We start from the raw sequence: 20,608 nt of genomic DNA on the forward strand, positions 1-20,608 counted from the left end.
AAGATGAAGTCAAAAATAAGAACGATGATGATCGGGGTTTAAAACTCGATATTCAAGACTTTGATGGCGAGATGGATCCGGAAAAATTTCTGGATTGGGTAAGACAAGCTGAAAGGGTTTTCGAGTATAAAGAATACGATGACAAGAAGCAATTTAAAGTTGCAATCTTGAATCTTACAAAGTATGCATCTTTATGGTACGAAAATCTGAAAAAACAAAGAAGAAAGGAAGGCAAAGACAAGATCGAATCTTGGATCAAATTAAAGAAGCACTTGATGAGGCGATTCCTGCCAAGGGATTATGAGCAAGATAACTACTTAAAGCTCCAATCTTTAGAGCAAGGAAGCATGTCGGTGACTGAATATATCAAGGAATTTGAGAAGATGTCAATTGTGTGCGATCTTGAGGAGAAAGAAGAGCTAAGGGTGGCGAGATTCATCAAGGGCCTAACACCCGCTATTTCAACGAAGGTAGAAATCCAGAATTACGATGGATTTAGCGATGTTTGCAGATTGGCGTTGAAATTTGAGAAGCATGATAAGGCACGAAAACCTTATACTTATTCCAAGGGACAAAATTCGGGAACCAACTCATATTCCGGCCAGCTCCTAGCAAGGCTAAAGAAACCCGAAAGAAGAACCCAAGGACAAAGGAAAGGGTGTTGCCGAGCCAAAAGGGAGTTCTTTGAGGCGTTGTTTCAAGTGTCAAGGCTATGGTCATATAGCAAACGAGTGTCCTCAGAAACGAGCCCTAACAGCTCAAGAATTATGTGATATAATTCCAGATTTGTCACGCGAGAAGATGAAACAGTTCAAGAGAATGTTGAAACCGATGGTGAAGGGATAGTCTACGATTTGGATCCGTTGAGTGAAGAGGAGTGTTTAGTTTGCGTAATTTACATATGGAAACGGGTTGGTGAGAATGAACAACGGGAGCAAATCTTCCATACTCGGTGCAAGGTAAACCGTAAAATTTGCAATCTTATTATTGATAGTGGATCGTGTGCTAATGTAGTAGCAAGGGACCTTGTTGATGAACTGAAATTGCAAACTAAAGACCGAGTTAAACCATATAAATTACATTGGCTGAATGGGGAGAATGGGATCCAAGTTAAGAAACAGGCCTTAGTTTCGTTGAGTCTAGGACCCTATACTGATGAGGTGTGGTGCGATATAATTCCTATGAATGCATGCCACATTCTGTTGGGTAGGCCTTGGCAATTCGATAGAAAGGTTGAACATGACGGGAGAGCCAATGTGTATAGCGTGATGAAGGGTAATGTGAGATATAATCTGAAACCTATGTCACCTAATAAGATTAGAGAGTCTAAAACAAAGAAGGGGAGTATGTTTATGGAGGCTCGGGAGGTTGAAGAGGCTTTAGCTCGTGGAGAACGAACTTATGTTCTGCTGGTTCGTGAATTGGGGTCCGTTGGTGTGTGTGATGACCGTGGGGTACGGGGAGTTGTTAGAAGAGTTCCGGGATGTGTTTCCGGATGAATTACCGGATGGGTTACCTCCTTTACGTGGTATTGAACACCAAATAGATCTGATTCCAGGAGCGGCATTGCCTAATAAACCGGCCTATCGCTGTAATCCAGAGGAAGCAAAGGAATTACAGAGACAAGTCCAAGAATTGATAGATAGGGGATATGTTCAAGAGAGCTTAAGTCCATGTGCGGTGCCTGCGTTATTAGTGCCAAAGAAGGAAGGGACTTGGAGAATGTGCATTGATAGTAGAGCGGTAAATAACATTACAATCAAATATCGCTTCCCTATGCCAAGACTTGATGATATGCTTGACGAACTTTCTGGTTCGAGTGTCTTTTCTAAACTGGATTTGAGGAGTGGCTACCATCAAATGAGGATTCGAGAAGGGGATGAGTGGAAGACCGCGTTTAAAACGAAGCAAGGGTTATATGAATGGCTTGTGATGCCGTTTGGATTATGCAATGCTCCTAGTTCGTTTATGAGGTTGATGAATGAAGTGTTAAGGCCGTTCCTTAACAAATTTGTGGTGGTCTATCTTGACGACATCCTGATTTATAGCAAAGATGAAGAGTCGCACAAACGACATTTGCGAGCTGTGTTTGAAGTTTTGCGAGATCAGAAGCTTTATGGTAAGTTGGAAAAATGTACTTTTATGGTCTCAAGTGTTGTCTTTCTTGGTTATATTGTGGGAAAAGACGGAGTAAGTATGGACCCATCCAAGGTCGATGCCATTCAAGCCTGGCAGTTCGAAATCAACTACTGAGAGGTGCGAAGCTTTCATGGTTTAGCATCATTTTATAGACGGTTCATCCAGGGTTTTAGCTCGATTGTGGCTCCAATTATAGAGCTAACCAAGAAGGGAGAGTTCGTGTGGACTAACAGCGCCCAAAAGGCGTTTGAAGAAGTGAAACGCAAACTATGCTCCGGACCTGTTATAGCACTACCTGATTTTAATAAATTGTTTGAAGTCGAGTGTGATGCAAGTGGTGTTGGGATTGGTGCCATGTTAATACAAGAAAAGAGGCCTATTGCATATTTCAGCGAGAAATTAAACGGTGCAAGGTTGAACTATTCAACCTATGACAAGGAGTTTTATGCAATCGTGAGAGCATTGGATCATTGGAGTCATTATCTGCGTCCGAAGCCGTTTATTTTACATTCTGATCACGAGGCTCTTAAACACATCCATGGACAACAAAAGTTAAATCAAAGACATGCCAAATGGGTAGAATTCTTGCAATCATTCACGTTTTCTTCAAAATATAAGACGGGAAGTTCTAATATCGTGGCTGATGCATTATCACGAAGGCATTCATTGTTGATTGAGTTGGATGCAAGGATTCTTGGTTTCGAACATATCAAGGAACTGTACAAGTCTGATCCGGAATTTTCAAAGGAAATCATTGATCCGACAGGTTTGTATATCTTGTTCGGGATGGCTATCTCTTCAAGGGTAATCGGCTATGCATTCGAATGGGTCGATTAGGGAGTTGTTGGTACGAGAAGCTCATGGCGGGGCTATTCTTTGGACACTTTGGAGTTAATAAGACGAGTGACATCCTAAGTGAACACTTCTACTGGCCGAGAATGAATAAGGACGTGCAAGAGATTGTGGCGAAATGCGTGGTATGTCAAAAGGCTAAAAGCACGTTCACCAAGGGCTTGTATACACCCGCCCGCACTGCATGAGCCATGGAATGAGGTAAGCATGGATTTTATCCTTGGTTTGCCGAGAACTCGGAGGGGTAAGGACTCGATTATGGTGGTAGTTGATCGATTCTCGAAGATGGCGCATTTTATTCCGTGTCACAAGACTGATGATGCAACTAAAGTGGCTGATTTGTACTATAGAGAGATCGTTCGATTACATGGAATACCTCTTACTATTGTTTCAGATCGAGATGTGAAGTTTCTTAGTTACTTCGGGAAAACGTTATGGCGTTTGATGGGAACTAAGCTTCTTTTCAAGACATCACACCATCCACAAACGGATGGTCGGACCGAGGTAACCAACCGTACTCTAGAGAGTCTATTGCGAGGATTGGTTAGTAAAAGCACAAAGGATTGGGATATCAAATTGGCGCATGCTGAATTCACTTATAATCGTACACCATCAATGACGACAGGACGAGCTCCATTCGAGATTGTCTATGGCGTGAATCCATACCTGCCAATCGATTTAGTGCCCATTCCAAAGAAAGATGTGTTAAGTTTTGAAGCCAAAGAAAGACAAGCTGCATTTCTCCGAGTATGTGAACAAGTTCGAGCTCAAATTGAGAAGGCAAATGCTAAATACAAAGAGAAGGCTAATAAACATCGAAAGCAGCCTGTTTTCAAGGAAGGTGATCTTGTGTGGTTACATTTGAGAAAGGAACGATTTCCGTCCAAAAGGAAGAATAAGTTGATGTCGCGAGCAGATGGTCCATTCAAGATCCTCGAATGTTATGGTTCTAACGCATACAAGCTGGAGTTGCCGAGTGAATATGGTGGGGTGAGCGCGACATTCAATGTAGGCGACCTATCACCGTATCTAGAAGACGAGGATTTGAGGACAAATTCTCAAAAAGAAGGAGAGAATGATGCAGGAGCATGTTCGGAACAAGCAAATGAGATCCTTATTAGTCGAAATATAACTCAACTAGTAAAAGGATTTGAGCTTGGATCAAGTAATGTGTTGATGCTAAAATGGGAAGGCATTGGAGCTGCATAACACGGCTCTGGGGCTGCATATCACGGCTCCTAGGATGATTAGGATACACGGTTTCCTAAATCGTGTAGGAATAATAAGTTAGTTAATTACTATTTCTAATAAAGTTAGGAAAGCTAGATTTTCCTAATCCTAGTCAAATTAGAATACCCTAAATCTGATTGTATTCTAGTTTTTAGTATTTTAATTACTTTCCTAGTTAGTTTAGGAAAGGGGAATAATTTTCCTAGTTAGTTTAGGAAAGGGAACGATAGCTTAATTTCCAAGCTAGGGTTTGGGTCGAATTATGACCTCGTTTAGGAGTATATTAGGCCGTGTATGATCAGAGAAACACCATCGAATTTCCAGCAATAAAATTGTTTACATTTGTGAGCATTATTCTGATTAGGTTTGCGAGCTTAATCTTTAGATCTTCCTTGCGAGGTTGATTGCGTGAATCTGCGTTTGACACCTTGCGAGGTTAGGACTTCCCATTCACCATACTATCCGGTTACATCCTTAATCACGAAATATTCAGTCCAAACAAATCAATTTCCGCTGCAAATTTACTACTTGTCACGACATACACAATCACAGAATTAACAAACTCAAACGAACAGTTCAACGATCTGTTCATTCTCGTTTTTCCATACTGTTTTACATCAACGAGTCACAATAACAAGGACAAATGGTTTACACAAAGAGTCACAAATACTAATAAACAAGGACAAATGGTTTAAACAACGAGTCACAAGGACTAATGAACAAGGACAAATGACTCACACAACGAGTCACATGAACTAATGAACAAGGACAAATAGTTTGCATAACGAGTCACAAGGACTAAAGAAAAAGGACAAATGGTTCACACAACGAGTCACAAGGACTAATAAACAAGGACAAATGGTTTAAACAACGAGTCATAAGGACTAAAGAACAAGGACAAATGGTTCACACAACGAGTCAAAAGGACTAATGAACAAGGAAAAATGTTTCACACAACAAGTCAGAATAACAAGGACAAATGGTTTACACAACGAGTCACAAAGACTAATAAACAAGGACAAATGGTTTAAACAACGAGTCACAAGGACTAATAAACAAGGACAAATGACTCACACAATGAGTCACATGGACTAATGAACAAGGACAAATAGTGGAGCGTATACGTAGCGGAAGACTTGATTGTGAATTCAAGTGAAGCGAGAGATCCGAATGCACTAGGTGCAACCCGACCTGATCGTGCCACTTGAGGCGTTTTGGGCGAAGCGGAAGTCTTTTTGTTTTGTTTTTGTGTTTCTTTTGTGCAAGAATGAAAGGGATATTTGCTTCGATTTCTTATGAAGAGATCGAACCAATGGGATATTTGCTATCGCTAGACCTATAACGATAACAATGGGGGAATTACTCGAAAACGCGTCAAGTAATCCAACTCAAACTTCGGAGCACGTCCTTAGTTCAAGGCAAGACTCGAAATCATCGATTCTTTGAAAACGATTGAAACAACAAGTTTCTCTCTCTAAAAGTTTTTTCTTCAACTTGGATGATTACAAATGAGGGAGGCTAGGTCCTTTATATAGGACAAAAGCCTTGGCCTCCAAGCAAGCATTAAATGCTAGTTTGCAAGGTCTAGGATGAATGAATACATAGAACTTACAACCTAGACCTTTTTGTCAACTTTTATTCAAACTAGGTTGAAAATGCAAAAAACTAAGTAGGAATTCCTCTCCCCTTGCTGCCGCCACCTTCCTCTCTTTTCTCTTGTTCCCACACGGCATTCCTCTTGTTCCCACACGGTATCAAGGTTCTCGCGGGTCTTGAGCTTTAATCGCCCATATTTCCTTTCTTTTATTTGAGCCCATCCAATTTTTGTGCGCGAATATGCATTACTTGGGCGTGGTTTTGCTTGGTCCTCTAAATTGAGCACAACCTCTTTCATGGGGTCGATTCGCATCAGGTCGTTTATTAATCGCGTCCCGCTATACGCATCAAATTCTCTCCCTTAAAAAAGAATAGTCCTCAATTCTTTGCCTCAGTATGCCGGGATCAAAGATGAATATTATAAACCCAAATAAACACGAGCACATAGTCGAATCATATTTGATGCCGCCGGGATCAAAACAAATCTAGAAGTTGAATTCACACTTGATTAAGAACATGAAGCAGTTTACGCACCCCGTTGATCTCTTCTTCAGCTCATCATCTTCAATGTAGTCTTCATGTTTATCCCTCTCCGGTGATTTGAATTTGTAATGAGTATTGTCAATCATAACCATTTTGTGCCATCTTTGCTTGTACTTCACTTTCTTGTGATTTCCTTCCCACCACCTTTCATGCACAATTCTACCGACATCCAAATAGTGGTTGCTTGAAACAACAAGATCATCCTGAGCTTCCATGCAAATTGACCTCAATAAGAAATTAGAGTTCCCACCATGTAGTTTCTCATCAATGTATTTGTCAATTGGTGATTGATATGGTTCTTTGACTTGATATGGTTCCTGCCTTCGTATCACATCCTGCATGACTCTTTGCAGTTGGGGCCAATGAAAATGCTCTTTGAGAATATCTACAGTTGTGTTTACCCCGAAATGTCCTCCAAGTCCACCTTCATGAGCTTCTCGAATAAGGAGTTCCCGAGTTGGAAGTTTTGGAACATAAAGTCTATTACCTTTGAAGAGGAAACCATCTGGAATAATGAACTCATCATGATTTCTGGACTTGCGAATCTCGAAGGTTTCTCCAAAGTCGGGATCATGCTCGTAGCAATCCTTCAATGCCTCAAATCCAAGTAACCGGACATCGAGCACGTTCAATAATGAGTACCGTCGTGAGAGAGCATCGGCCACCACATTACTCTTGCCACGTTTATACTTTGACGAAAAGTGAAAGGATTGTAGGAACTCCACCCACTTGGCATGCCGTGGGTTTAACTTTTGTTGTCCATTGATGTGCTTCAGTGATTCGTGGTTCACGTGTAGGATGAAATGACTCGGCCAAAGGTAGTGACTCCAATGTTGAAGAGCTCTCACGATAGCATAAAATTCTTTGTCGTACGTCGAGTAATTGAGCCGGGCTCCATTCAATTTCTCGGGGAAATGAACGATGGGTCGCTTTCCTTGTATTAGTACGGATCCAATTCTAACACCGCTTGCGTCACATTCCACTTCGAATGGTTGAGTGAAATCTGGGAGTGCCAATAAAGGTGCCTCGCAAAGTTTTTGAATAAACGTCTCAAATGCCTTTTGAGCAGTCGGGGTCCATACGAAGATTCCCCTTTTCGTACACTTGGTGATAGGACTAGTAATGGTACTAAAGTCCCAAATGAACCTCCGATAGAATGATGCGAGTCCATGAAATGATCGGACCTCCGTGGTGGTCTTAGGAGTAGGCCATGCCTTGATTGCTTCAATTATGATTTGTTCCACTGAAACCCTGTCTTTAGATATCATATAGCCGAGAAAGATAACACTCTTGACCCACAACGACCACTTCTCCTTCTTTCCATAGAGTTTCTGCCCTCGAAGTATGTCGAACACCTCTCGAAGGTGTATGAAATGTTCTTCCTCAGTTCGACTGTACCCCAAAATGTCATCCAAATAGACGACAACAAATCTGCTTAAGAAAGGTTTGTGTACCTTGTTCACGAGTCGCATAAAAGTACTCGGAGCATTGGTTAATCCGAATGGCATGACGGCCCACTCGTATAACCCATGTCTAGTCTTGAACGCGGTTTTCCACTTATCCCTTTCTCTTATTCGCATTTGGTGATAACCACTCCTCAAATCGATCTTAGAAAAGGCTTCGGTTCCATGTAACTCATCAAGCATGTCGTTAAGCCTTGGGGTAGGAAAACGATATTTGATAGTTATGTTGGTCATGGCTTGACTATCAACGTACATTCGCCACGTCCCATCCTTCTTTGGGACAAGTAGAGTAGGGACAACACATGGACTTATGCTCTTGCGCACATAACCTCGTTCCATCAATTCCTCGATTGGCAATTCCTTTGTCTCCATTGGATTCAATCTATAGGCGGCCTTGTTTGGTAAGGGAGCTCTGGGTAGGAGATCGATTTGGTGTCCAATCCCTCGAATAGGTGGTAAACCAGCGGGTAGTTCCTTGGAGAAAACATCCTTGATTTCCTCATCCGAGACTGGCACAAGATTAGGATTGTCTTGCGTTGCATCGTCATAACTTGTATGATCACTTTCTTCCATGTGAGTTTCGTCATAAACTTCTTCCAATTCTTCATCAAAAACAATTGGTAGATTTGGATCAAATAAAGAAGTACCTCCCGCATGAGGTTCATCGAAGTTGGCAAATATGTCATCTTCAATCACATCTTTAATTTGATCATCGTCACTCAATGGCTCTATAATCTCGTCCTTTTCTCTTTCTTCGAAATTGAACACATCACCCAATCGTTCCTCCTCATCAAACAACTCATCCCGATAAGCAACAGTGTCTCTCAAGGCATTCAATCGTTCATTTGGACACGCGCTTTGATAGTGCCCAAACCCCGGACACTTTAAACATCGTACTTTGGAGAGACTTGTTTCCTTAGAATCGGGCGCTCTTGCCGCGGAGCTAGGGGTGGCAGCCGACTTGGGTTCGCCAACATTACTCGCCGGACTCCCTTCCGATCCTCCCTCGTTCCTCCAATTCCGACTACTCTCACCGTAAATTGTTGGCAATTTAGCTTTTCCTTGTGCTTCAACCATCTTTAATTCTTCACTCTCTTCCACTTCTCTCATCAGAGTGAGATTATCAAACTCGTCGATGTATTCAGAGACACGAAGCCTCCCTTGGTTGAGATTGGCGATCTTACGATAAGTCGTGAGCCTATAAGTTGCTGGAACATATCTCTTGGGCAATTTGCGTTTAAGAGAATCCCAAGATGATAATTTCTTTTTTCCAGTGCGAGCACGCCTTGCTTTCAAACTCTCGTACCATAGTAAAGCCCCTTCACTAAGTCTTCGAATAGCGTACTTGCAGCATTTCGCGTCATCCAGACCTTTGAAATCAAACATTCGTTCGATTTGTCTCTCCCAATAGAGATAATCCTCGGGGTCCGTGCCTCCCGTGAACTCGGGTAATTAACTTACTTTGAACTCTTCCACGGTTCGTTCTCGTCTAGGCACCCACTTGGAATCGGCTTCTTGTAAATTCTTCAAGGCTTTTTGAAGATTCTTAAGAAAGTTGGGATCGTCGAAGTGCATGTTGGTAATCTTGGTTTGAAGTTTCGGATTCCCTCCTTTTTTTTTTTTTGTGATGAACAGTACCGTGAACAGTACTAACTGATTGGGACCTCCTTAGGACCGTCTTGATTTTTTTGGGGTGATCAAGAGTCGAAGCTCTGATACCATTTGGAGCGTATACGTAGCGGAAGACTTGATTGTGAATTCAAGTGAAGCAAGAGATCCGAATGCACTAGATGCAACCCGACCTGATCGTGCCACTTGAGGCGTTTTGGGCGAAGCGGAAGTCTTTTTGTTTTGTTTTTGTGTTTCTTTTGTGCAAGAATGAAAGGGATACTTGCTTCGATTTCTTATGAAGAGATCGAACCAATGGGATATTTGCTATCGCTAGACCTATAACGATAACAATGGGGGAATTACTCGAAAACGCGTCAAGTAATCCAACTCAAACTTCGGAGCACGTCCTTAGTTCAAGGCAAGACTCGAAATCATCGATACTTTGAAAAAGATTGAAACAACAAGTTTCTCTCTCTAAAAGGTTTTTTCTTCAACTTGGATGATTACAAATGAGGGAGGCTAGGTCCTTTATATAGGACAAAAGCCATGGCCTCCAAGCAAGCATTAAATGCTAGTTTGCAAGTTCTAGGATGAATGAATACATAGAACTTACAACCTAGACCTTTTTGTCAACTTTTATTCAAACTAGGTTGAAAATGCAAAAAACTAGGTAGGAATTCCTCTCCCCTTGGTGCCGCCACCTTCCTCTCTTTTCTCTTGTTCCCACACGGCATTCCTCTTGTTCCCACACGGTATCAAGGTTCTCGCGGGTCTTGAGCTTTAATCGCCCCTATTTCCTTTCTTTTATTTGAGCCCATCCAATTTTTGTGCGCGAATATGCATTACTTGGGCGTGGTTATGCTTGGTCCTCTAAATTGAGCACAACCTCTTTCATGGGGTCGATTCGCATCAGGTCGTTTATTAATCGGGTCCCGCTATACGCATCAAATAGTTTACACAACGAGTCACAAGGACTAATGAACAAGGACAAATGGTTCACACAACGAATCACAATGACTAATGAACAAGGAAAAGTGGTTCACACAACAAGTCACAATAACAAGGACAAATGGTTTACACAATGAGTCACAAGGACTAATAAACAAGGACAAATGGTTCACACAACAAGTCACAATAACAAGGACAAGTGGTTTAAACAACGAGTCATAAGGACTAAAGAACAAGGACAAATGGTTCACACAACGAGTCACAAGGACTAATAAAAAAAGGGCATGGTTTAAACAACGAGTCACAAGGACAAATGGTTCACACAACGAGTCACAAGGACTAACGAACAAGACAAATAGTTTACACAACGAGTCATAAGGACTAATGAACAAGGAAAATAAGTTCACACAACAAGTCACAATAACAAGGACAAATGGTTTACACAACGAGTCACATATACTAATAAACAAGGACAAATGTTTTAAACAACGAGTCACAAGGACTAATGAACAAGGACAAATGACTCACACAACGAGTCACATGGACTAATGAACAAGGACAAATAGTTTACACAACGAGTCACAAGGACTAATGAAAAAGGACGAATGGTTCACACAACGAGTCACAAGGACTAATAAACAAGGACAAATGGTTTAAACAACGAGTCATAAGGACTAAAGAATAAGGACAAATGGTTCACACAACGAGTCAAAAGGACTAATGAACAAGGAAAAATGTTTCACACAACAAGTCAGAATAACAAGGACAAATGGTTTACACAACGAGTCCCAAAGACTAATAAACAAGGAAAAATGGTTTAAACAACGAGTCACAAGGACTAATGAACAAGGACAAATGACTCACACAATGAGTCACAAGGACTAATAAACAAGGACAAATGGTTTAAACAAACAGTCATATGGACTAAAGAACAAGGACAAATGGTTCACACAACGAGTCAGAAGGACTAATAAACAAGGGCATGGTTTAAACAACGAGTCACAAGGACAAATGGTTCACACAACGAGTCACAAGGACTAATGAACAAGGACAAATAGTTTACACAACGAGTCACAAGGACTAATGAACAAGGACAAATAGTTCACACAATGAGTCACAAGGACTAATGAACAAGGAAAAATGGTTCACACAACAAGTCACAATAACAAGGACAAATGGTTTACAAAACAAGTCACAAGGACTAATAAATAAGGACAAATGGTTTAAACAACGAGTCACAATAACAAGGACAAATGGTTTACACAACGAGTCACAAATACTAATAAACAAGGACAAATGGTTTAAACAACGAGTCACAAGGACTAATGAACAAGGACAAATGACTCACACAACGAGTCACATAGACTAATGAACAAGGACAAATAGTTTACACAACGAGTCACAAGGACTAATGAACAAGGACAAATGGTTCACACAACGAATCACAAGGACTAATAAACAAGGACAAATGGTTTAAACAACGAGTCATAAGGACTAAAGAACAAGGACAAATGATTCACACAACGAGTCAAAAGGACTAATGAACAAGGAAAAATGTTTCACACAACAAGTCAGAATAACAAGGACAAATGGTTTACACAACGAGTTACAAAGACTAATAAACAAGGACAAATGGTTTAAACAACAAGTCACAAGGACTAATAAACAAGGACAAATGGTTTAAACAACGAGTCACAATAACAAGGACAAATGGTTTACACAACGAGTCACAAGGACTAATAAACAAGGACAAATGGTTTAAACAACGAGTCACCAGGACTAAAGAACAAGGACAAATGGTTCACACAACGAGTCATGAGCACTAATAAACAAGGACAAATGGTTTAAACAACGAGTTACAAGGACTAATGAACAAGGGAAAATGACTCACACAATGAGTCACAAGTACTAATAAACAAGGCCAAATGGTTTAAACAAACAGTCATATGGACTAAAGAACAAGGACAAATGGTTCACACAACGAGTCAGAAGGACTAATAAACAAGGGCATGGTTTAAACAACGAGTCACAAGGACAAAAGAACAAGGACAAATGGTTCACACAACGAGTCACAAGGACTAATGAACAAGGACAAATAGTTTACACAACGAGTCACAAGGACTAATGAACAAGGACAAATAGTTCACACAATGAGTCACAAGGACTAATGAACAAGGAAAAATGGTTCACACAACAAGTCACAATAACAAGGACAAATGGTTTACAAAACAAGTCACAAGGACTAATAATTAAGGACAAATGGTTTAAACAACGAGTCACAATAACAAGGACAAATGGTTTACACAACGAGTCACAAATACTAATAAACAAGGACAAATGGTTTAAACAACGAGTCACAAGGACTAATGAACAAGGACAAATGACTCACACAACGACTCACATGGACTAATGAACAAGGACAAATAGTTTACACAACGAGTCACAAGGACTAATGAAAAGGGACAACTGGTTCACACAACGAGTCACAAGGACTAATAAACAAGGACAAATGGTTTAAACAACGAGTCATAAGGATTAAAGAACAAGGACAAATGGTTCACACAACGAGTCAAAAGGACTAATGAACAAGGAAAAATGTTTCACACAACAAGTCAGAATAACAAGGACAAATGGTTTACACAACGAGTCATAAAGACTAATAAACAAGGACAAATGGTTTAAACAACGAGTCACAAGGACTAATGAACAAGGACAAATGACTCACACAATGAGTGACATGGACTAATGAACAAGGACAAATAGTTTACACAACGAGTCACAAGGACTAATGAACAAGGACAAATGGTTCACACAACGAATCACAATGACTAATGAACAAGGAAAAGTGGTTCACACAACAAGTCACAATAACAAGGACAAATGGTTTACACAACGAGTCACAAGGACTAATAAACAAGGACAAATGGTTCACACAACAAGTCAAAATAACAAGGACAAATGGTTTAAACAACGAGTCATAAGGACTAAAGAACAAGGACAAATGGTTCACACAACGAGTCGCAAGGACTAATAAAAAAAGGGCATGGTTTAAACAACGACTCACAAGGACTAAAGAACAAGGACAAATGGTTCACACAACGAGTCACAAGGACTAATGAACAAGACAAATAGTTTACACAACGAGTCATAAGGACTAATGAACAAGGAAAAATAGTTCACACTGTCACAATAACAAGGACAAATGGTTTACACAACGAGTCACAAGGACTATTAAACAAGGACAAATAGTTTACACAACGAGGGACAAGGACTAATGAACAGGGACAAATGGTTCACACAACGAGTCACAGGGACTATTAAACAAGGAGAAATGGTTTAAACAATGAGTTACAAGGATTAATGAACAAGGACAAATGGTTCACACAACGAGTCAAAAGGACTAATGAACAAGGAAAAATGTTTTACACAACAAGTCACAATAACAAGGACAAATGGTTTACACAACGAGTCACAAATACTAATAAACAAGGAAAAATGGTTTAAACAACGAGTCACAAGGACTAATGAACAAGGACAAATGACTCACACAACGAGTCACATGGACTAATGAACAAGGACAAATAGTTTACACAACGAGTCACAAGGACTAATGAACAAGGATAAATAGTTCACACAACGAGTCACAAGGACTAATGAATAAGGAAAAATGGTTCACACAACAAGTCACAATAACAAGGACAAATGGTTTACAAAACAAGTCACAAGGACTAATAAACAAGGATAAATGGTTTAAACAACGAGTCATAAGGACTAAAGAACAAGGACAAATGGTTCACACAACGAGTCACATGGACTAATGAACAAGGACAAATGGTTTACACGGCGAGTCACAATAACAAGGACAAATGGATTACACAACGAGTCACAAAGACTGGTAAATAAGGACAAATGGTTTAAACAACGAGTCACAAGGACTAATGAACAAGGACAAATGACTCACACAACGAGTCACAAGGACTAATAAAAAAAGGGTATGGTTTAAACAACGAGTCACAAGGACTAAAGAAAAAGGACAAATGGTTCACACAACGAGTCACTAGGACTAATGAACAAGACAAAAAGTTTACACAACGAGTCACAAGGACTAACGAACAAGGAAAAATAGTTCACACAACTAGTGACAATAACAAGGACAAATGGTTTACACAACGAGTCACAAGGACTAATAAACAAGGACAAATAGTTTACCCAACGAGGGACAAGGACTAATGAACAATGACAAACGGCTCACACAAGAAGTCACATGGACTAATGAACAAGGACAAATAGTTTACACAACGAGTCACAAGGACTAATGAGCAAGGACAAATGGTTCACACAACGAATCACAATGACTAATGAACAAGGAAAAGTGGTTTACACAACAAGTCACGATAACTAGGACAAATGGTTTACACAACGTGTCACAAGGACTAATAAACAAGGACAAATGGTTCACACAACAAGTCACAATAACAAGGACAAATGGTTTAAACAACGAGTCATAAGGACTAAAGAACAAGGACAAATGGTACACACAACGAGTCACAAGGACTAATAAAAAAAGGGCATGGTTTAAACAACGAGTCACAAGGACTAAAGAACAAGGACAAATGGTTCACACAACGAGTCACAAGGACTAATGAACAAGACAAATAGTTTACACAACGAGTCATAAGGACTAATGAACAAGGAAAAATAGTTCACACAACAAGTCACAATAACAAGGACAAATGGTTTACACAACGAGTCAAAAGGACTATTAAACAAGGACAAATAGTTTACACAACGAGGGACAAGGACTAATGAACAAGGACAAATGGTTCACACAACGAGTCACAAGGACTAATGAAACAGGAAAAATGGTTCACACAACAAGTCACAAGGACTAAAGAACAAGGACAAATGGTTCACACAACGGAGTCACAAGGACTAATGAACAAGGACAAATAGTTTACACAACGAGTCACAAGGACTAATGAACAAGGATAAATAGTTCACACAACGAGTCACAAGGACTAATGAACAAGGAAAAATGGTTCACACAACAAGTCACAATAACAAGAACAAATGGTTTACAAAACAAGTCACAAGGACTAATAAACAAGGAGAAATGGTTTAAACAATGAGTTACCAGGATTAATGAACAAGGACAAATGGTTCACACAACGAGTCAAAAGGACTAATGAACAAGGAAAAATATTTTACACAACAAGTCACAATAACAAGGACAAATGGTTTACACAACGAGTCACAAATACTAATAAACAAGGACAAATGGTTTAAACAACGAGTCACAAGGACTAATGAACAAGGACAAATGACTCACACAACGAGTCACATGGACTAATGAACAAGGACAAATAGTTTACACAACGAGTCACAAGGACTAATGAAATAGGACAAATGATTCACACAACGAGTCACAAGGACTAATGAACAAGGACAAATGGTTTAAACAATGAGTCATAAGGACTAAAGAACGAGGACAAATGGTTCACACAACGAGTCAAAAGGACTAATGAACAAGGAAAAATGTTTCACACAACAAGTCAGAATAACAAGGACAAATGGTTTACACAACGAGTCACAAAGACTAATAAACAAGGACAAATGGTTTAAACAACGAGTCACAAGGACTAATGAACAAGGACAAATGACTCACACAATGAGTCACAAGGACTAATGAACAAGGACTAATAAACAAGGACAAATGGTTTAAACAAACAGTCATATGGACTAAAGAACAAGGACAAATGGTTCACACAACGAGTCAGAAGGACTAATAAACAAGGGCATGGTTTAAACAACGAGTCACAAGGACTAAAGAACAAGGACAAATGGTTCACACAACGGAGTCACAAGGACTAATGAACAAGGACAAATAGTTTACACAACGAGTCACAAGGACTAATGAACAAGGATAAATAGTTCACACAACGAGTCACAAGGACTAATGAACAAGGAAAAATGGTTCACACAACAAGTCACAATAACAAGGACAAATGGTTTACAAAACAAGTCACAAGGACTAATAAACAAGGACAAATGGTTTAAACAACGAGTCATAAGGACTAAAGAACAAGGACAAATGGTTCACACAACGAGTCACATGGACTAATGAACAAGGACAAATGGTTTACACGGCGAATCACAATAACAAGGACAAATGGTTTACACAACGAGTCACAAAGACTAGTAAATAAGGACAAATGGTTTAAACAACGAGTCACAAGGACTAATGAACAACGACAAATGACTCACACAACGAGTCACAAGGACTAATAAAAAATGGGCATGGTTTAAACAACGAGTCACAAGGACTATAGAAAAAGGAAAAATGGTTCACACAACGAGTCACAAGGACTAATGAACAAGACAAAAAGTTTACACAACGAGTCACAAGGACTAATGAACAAGGAAAAATAGTTCACACAACAAGTCACAATAACAAGGACAAATGGTTTACACAACGAGTCACAAGGACTAATAAACAAGGACAAATAGTTTACACAACGAGGGACAAGGACTAATGAACAAGGACAAACGGCTCACACAACAAGTCACATGGACTAATGAACAAGGACAAATAGTTTACACAACGAGTCACAAGGACTAATGAGCAAGGACAAATGGTTCACACAACGAATCACAATGACTAATTAACAAGGAAAAGTGGTTTACACAACAAGTCACAATAACAAGGACAAATGGTTCACACAACGAGTCACAAGGACTAATAAAAAAAGAGCATGGTTTAAACAACGAGTCACAAGGACTAAAGAACAAGGACAAATGGTTCACACAACGAGTCACAAGGACTAATGAACAAGACAAATAGTTTACACACCGAGTCATAAGGACTAATGAATAAGGAAAAATAGTTCACACAACAAGTCACAATAACAAGGACAAATGGTTTACACAACGAGTCACAATGACTAATAAACAAGGACAAATAGTTTACACAACGAGGGACAAGGACTAATGATTAAGGACAAATGGTTCACACAACGAGTCACAAGGACTAATGAAACAGGAAAAATGGTTCACACAACAAGTCACAATAACAAGGACAAATGGTTTACACAACGAGTCACAAGGACTAATAAACAAGGAGAAGTGGTTTAAACAATGAGTTACAAGGATTAATGAACAAGGACAAATGGTTCACACAACGAGTCAAAAGGACTAATGAACAAGGAAAAATGTTTTACACAACAAGTCACAATAACAAGGACAAATGGTTTACACAACGAGTCACAAATACTAATAAACAAGGACAAATAGTTTACACAACGAGGGACAAGGGCTAATGAACAAGGACAAACGGCTCACACAACAAGTCACATGGACTAATGAACAAGGACAAATAGTTTACACAACGAGTCACAAGGACTAATGAGCAAGGACAAATGGTTCACACAACGAATCACAATGACTAATGAACAAGGAAAAGTGTTTTACACAACAAGTCACAATAACAAGGACAAATGGATTACACAACGAGTCACAAGGACTAATAAACAAGGACAAATGGTTCACACAACAAGTCACAATAACAAGGACAAATGGTTTAAACAATGTGTCATAACGACTAAAGAACAAGGACAAATGGTTCACACAACGACTCACAAGGACTAATAAAAAAAGGGCATGGTTTAAACGAGTCACAAGGACTAAAGAACAAGGATAAATGGTTCACACAACGAGTCACAAGGACTAATGAACAAGAAAAAATGGTTCACACAACAAGTCACAATAACAAGGACAAATTGTTTACAAAACAAGTCACAAGGACTAATAAACAAGGACAAATGGTTTAAACAACGAGTCATAAGGACTAAAGAACAAGGACAAATGGTTCTCACAACGAGTCACATGGACTACTGAACAAGGACAAATGGTTTACACGGCGAGTCACAAGAACAAGGACAAATGGTTTACACAACGAGTCACAAAGACTAGTAAATAAGGACAAATGGTTTAAACAACGAGTCACAATGACTAATGAACAAGGACAAATGACTCACACAACGAGTCACAAGGACTAATAAAAAAAGTGGTTTACACAACAAGTCACAATAACAAGGACAAATGGTTTACACAACGAGTCACAAGGACTAATAAACAAGGACAAATGGTTCACACAACAAGTCACAATAACAAGGACAAATGGTTTAAACAACGAGTCATAAGGACTAAAGAACAAGGACAAATGGTTCACACAACGAGTCACAAGGACTAATAAAAAAAGGGCATGGTTTAAACAACGTGTCACAAGGACTAAAGAACAAGGACAAATGGTTCACACAACGAGTCACAAGGACTAATGAACAAGACAAATAGTTTACACACCGAGTCATAAGGACTAATGAATAAGGAAAAATAGTTCACACAACAAGTCACAATAACAAGGACAAATGGTTTACACAACGAGTCACAAGGACTAATAAACAAGGACAAATAGTTTACACAACGAGGGACAAGGACTAATGAACAAGGACAAATGGTTCACACAACGAGTCACAAGGACTAATGAAACAGGAAAAATGGTTCACACAACAAGTCACAATAACAAGGACAAATGGTTTACACAACGAGTCACAAAGACTAATAAACAAGAAGAAATGGTTTAAACAATGAGTTACAAGGATTAATGAACAAGGACAAATGGTTCACACAACGAGTCAAAAGGACTAATGAACAAGGAAAAATGTTTTACACAACAAGTCACAATAACAAGGACAAATGGTTTACACAACGAGTCACAAATACTAATAAACAAGGACAAATGGTTTAAACAACGAGTCACAAGGACTAATGAACAAGGACAAATGACTCACACAACGAGTCACATGGACTAATGAACAAGGACAAATAGTTTACACAACGAGTCACAAGGACTAATAAAAAAGGACAAATGGTTCACACAACGAGTCACAAGGACTAATGAACAAGGAAAAGTGGTTTACACAACAAGTCACAATAACAAGGACAAATGGTTTACACAACGAGTCACAAGGACTAATAAACAAGGACAAATGGTTCACACAACAAGTCACAATAACAAGGACAAATGGTTTAAACAACGAGTCATAAGGACTAAAGAACAAGGACAAATGGTTCACACAACGAGTCACAAGGACTAATAAAAAAAGAGCATGGTTTAAACAACGAGTCACAAGGACTAAAGAACAAGGACAAATGGTTCACACAACGAGTCACAAGGACTAATGAACAAGACAAATAGTTTACACACCGAGTCATAAGGACTAATGAATAAGGAAAAATAGTTCACACAACAAGTCACAATAACAAGGACAAATGGTTTACACAACGAGTCACAATGACTAATAAACAAGGACAAATAGTTTACACAACGAGGGACAAGGACTAATGATTAAGGACAAATGGTTCACACAACGAGTCACAAGGACTAATGAAACAGGAAAAATGGTTCACACAACAAGTCACAATAACAAGGACAAATGGTTTACACAACGAGTCACAAGGACTAATAAACAAGGAGAAGTGGTTTAAACAATGAGTTACAAGGATTAATGAACAAGGACAAATGGTTCACACAACGAGTCAAAAGGACTAATGAACAAGGAAAAATGTTTTACACAACAAGTCACAATAACAAGGACAAATGGTTTACACAACGAGTCACAAATACTAATAAACAAGGACAAATAGTTTACACAACGAGGGACAAGGGCTAATGAACAAGGACAAACGGCTCACACAACAAGTCACATGGACTAATGAACAAGGACAAATAGTTTACACAACGAGTCACAAGGACTAATGAGCAAGGACAAATGGTTCACACAACGAATCACAATGACTAATGAACAAGGAAAAGTGTTTTACACAACAAGTCACAATAACAAGGACAAATGGATTACACAACGAGTCACAAGGACTAATAAACAAGGACAAATGGTTCACACAACAAGTCACAATAACAAGGACAAATGGTTTAAACAATGAGTCATAACGACTAAAGAACAAGGACAAATGGTTCACACAACGACTCACAAGGACTAATAAAAAAAGGGCATGGTTTAAACGAGTCACAAGGACTAAAGAACAAGGATAAATGGTTCACACAACGAGTCACAAGGACTAATGAACAAGAAAAAATGGTTCACACAACAAGTCACAATAACAAGGACAAATTGTTTACAAAACAAGTCACAAGGACTAATAAACAAGGA

At 39.3% G+C, this 20,608-nt stretch overlaps 2 protein-coding genes across 2 annotated transcripts; one reads left to right on the plus strand and one right to left on the minus strand.

The window, feature by feature from the left end:
* Nucleotides 1-275: 275 nt before the first annotated feature.
* LOC141637433 (uncharacterized) lies at nt 276-5,890 on the plus strand. The gene is made up of 7 exons (XM_074446912.1): nt 276-658; nt 785-1,426; nt 2,049-2,190; nt 2,305-2,592; nt 2,758-2,905; nt 3,386-3,981; nt 5,870-5,890. The coding sequence occupies exons 1-7, from the start codon at nt 276-278 to the stop codon at nt 5,888-5,890; spliced, it is 2,220 nt and encodes a 739-aa protein (XP_074303013.1).
* A 412-nt stretch (nt 5,891-6,302) lies between these two features.
* On the minus strand, nt 6,303-9,209 carry LOC141637434 (uncharacterized). Its single transcript, XM_074446913.1, has 3 exons — nt 8,471-9,209; nt 8,077-8,425; nt 6,303-7,752 (listed from the first exon to the last, which is right to left on the minus strand). Exons 1-3 carry the CDS (start codon nt 9,207-9,209, stop codon nt 6,303-6,305), a joined length of 2,538 nt encoding a protein of 845 aa, XP_074303014.1.
* Nucleotides 9,210-20,608: the final 11,399 nt, after the last annotated feature.

The sequence above is a fragment of the Silene latifolia genome, unplaced genomic scaffold (genome assembly GCF_048544455.1).
Source record: "Silene latifolia isolate original U9 population unplaced genomic scaffold, ASM4854445v1 scaffold_112, whole genome shotgun sequence".
NCBI classification, from domain to species: Eukaryota; Viridiplantae; Streptophyta; class Magnoliopsida; order Caryophyllales; family Caryophyllaceae; genus Silene; species Silene latifolia.

Coding starts and splice junctions, on each gene's coding strand:
- LOC141637433 (XM_074446912.1), top strand. CDS start 276: ATGAGGCGATTCCTGCCAAGGGATTATGAGCAAGATAACTACTTAAAG. Junction 1,427..2,048: donor CTGCTGGTTCGTGAATTGGG/GTCCGTTGGTGT, acceptor CCTGATTTATAG/CAAAGATGAAGAGTCGCACA. Junction 3,982..5,869: donor TGCCGAGTGAATATGGTGGG/GTGAGCGCGACA, acceptor TATTCAAACTAG/GTTGAAAATGCAAAAAACTA.
- LOC141637434 (XM_074446913.1), bottom strand. CDS start 9,209: ATGTTTGATTTCAAAGGTCTGGATGACGCGAAATGCTGCAAGTACGCT. Junction 8,426..8,470: donor CGATGAACCTCATGCGGGAG/GTACTTCTTTAT, acceptor TTTTTGATGAAG/AATTGGAAGAAGTTTATGAC. Junction 7,753..8,076: donor AAGGATGGGACGTGGCGAAT/GTACGTTGATAG, acceptor TTTGGGGTACAG/TCGAACTGAGGAAGAACATT.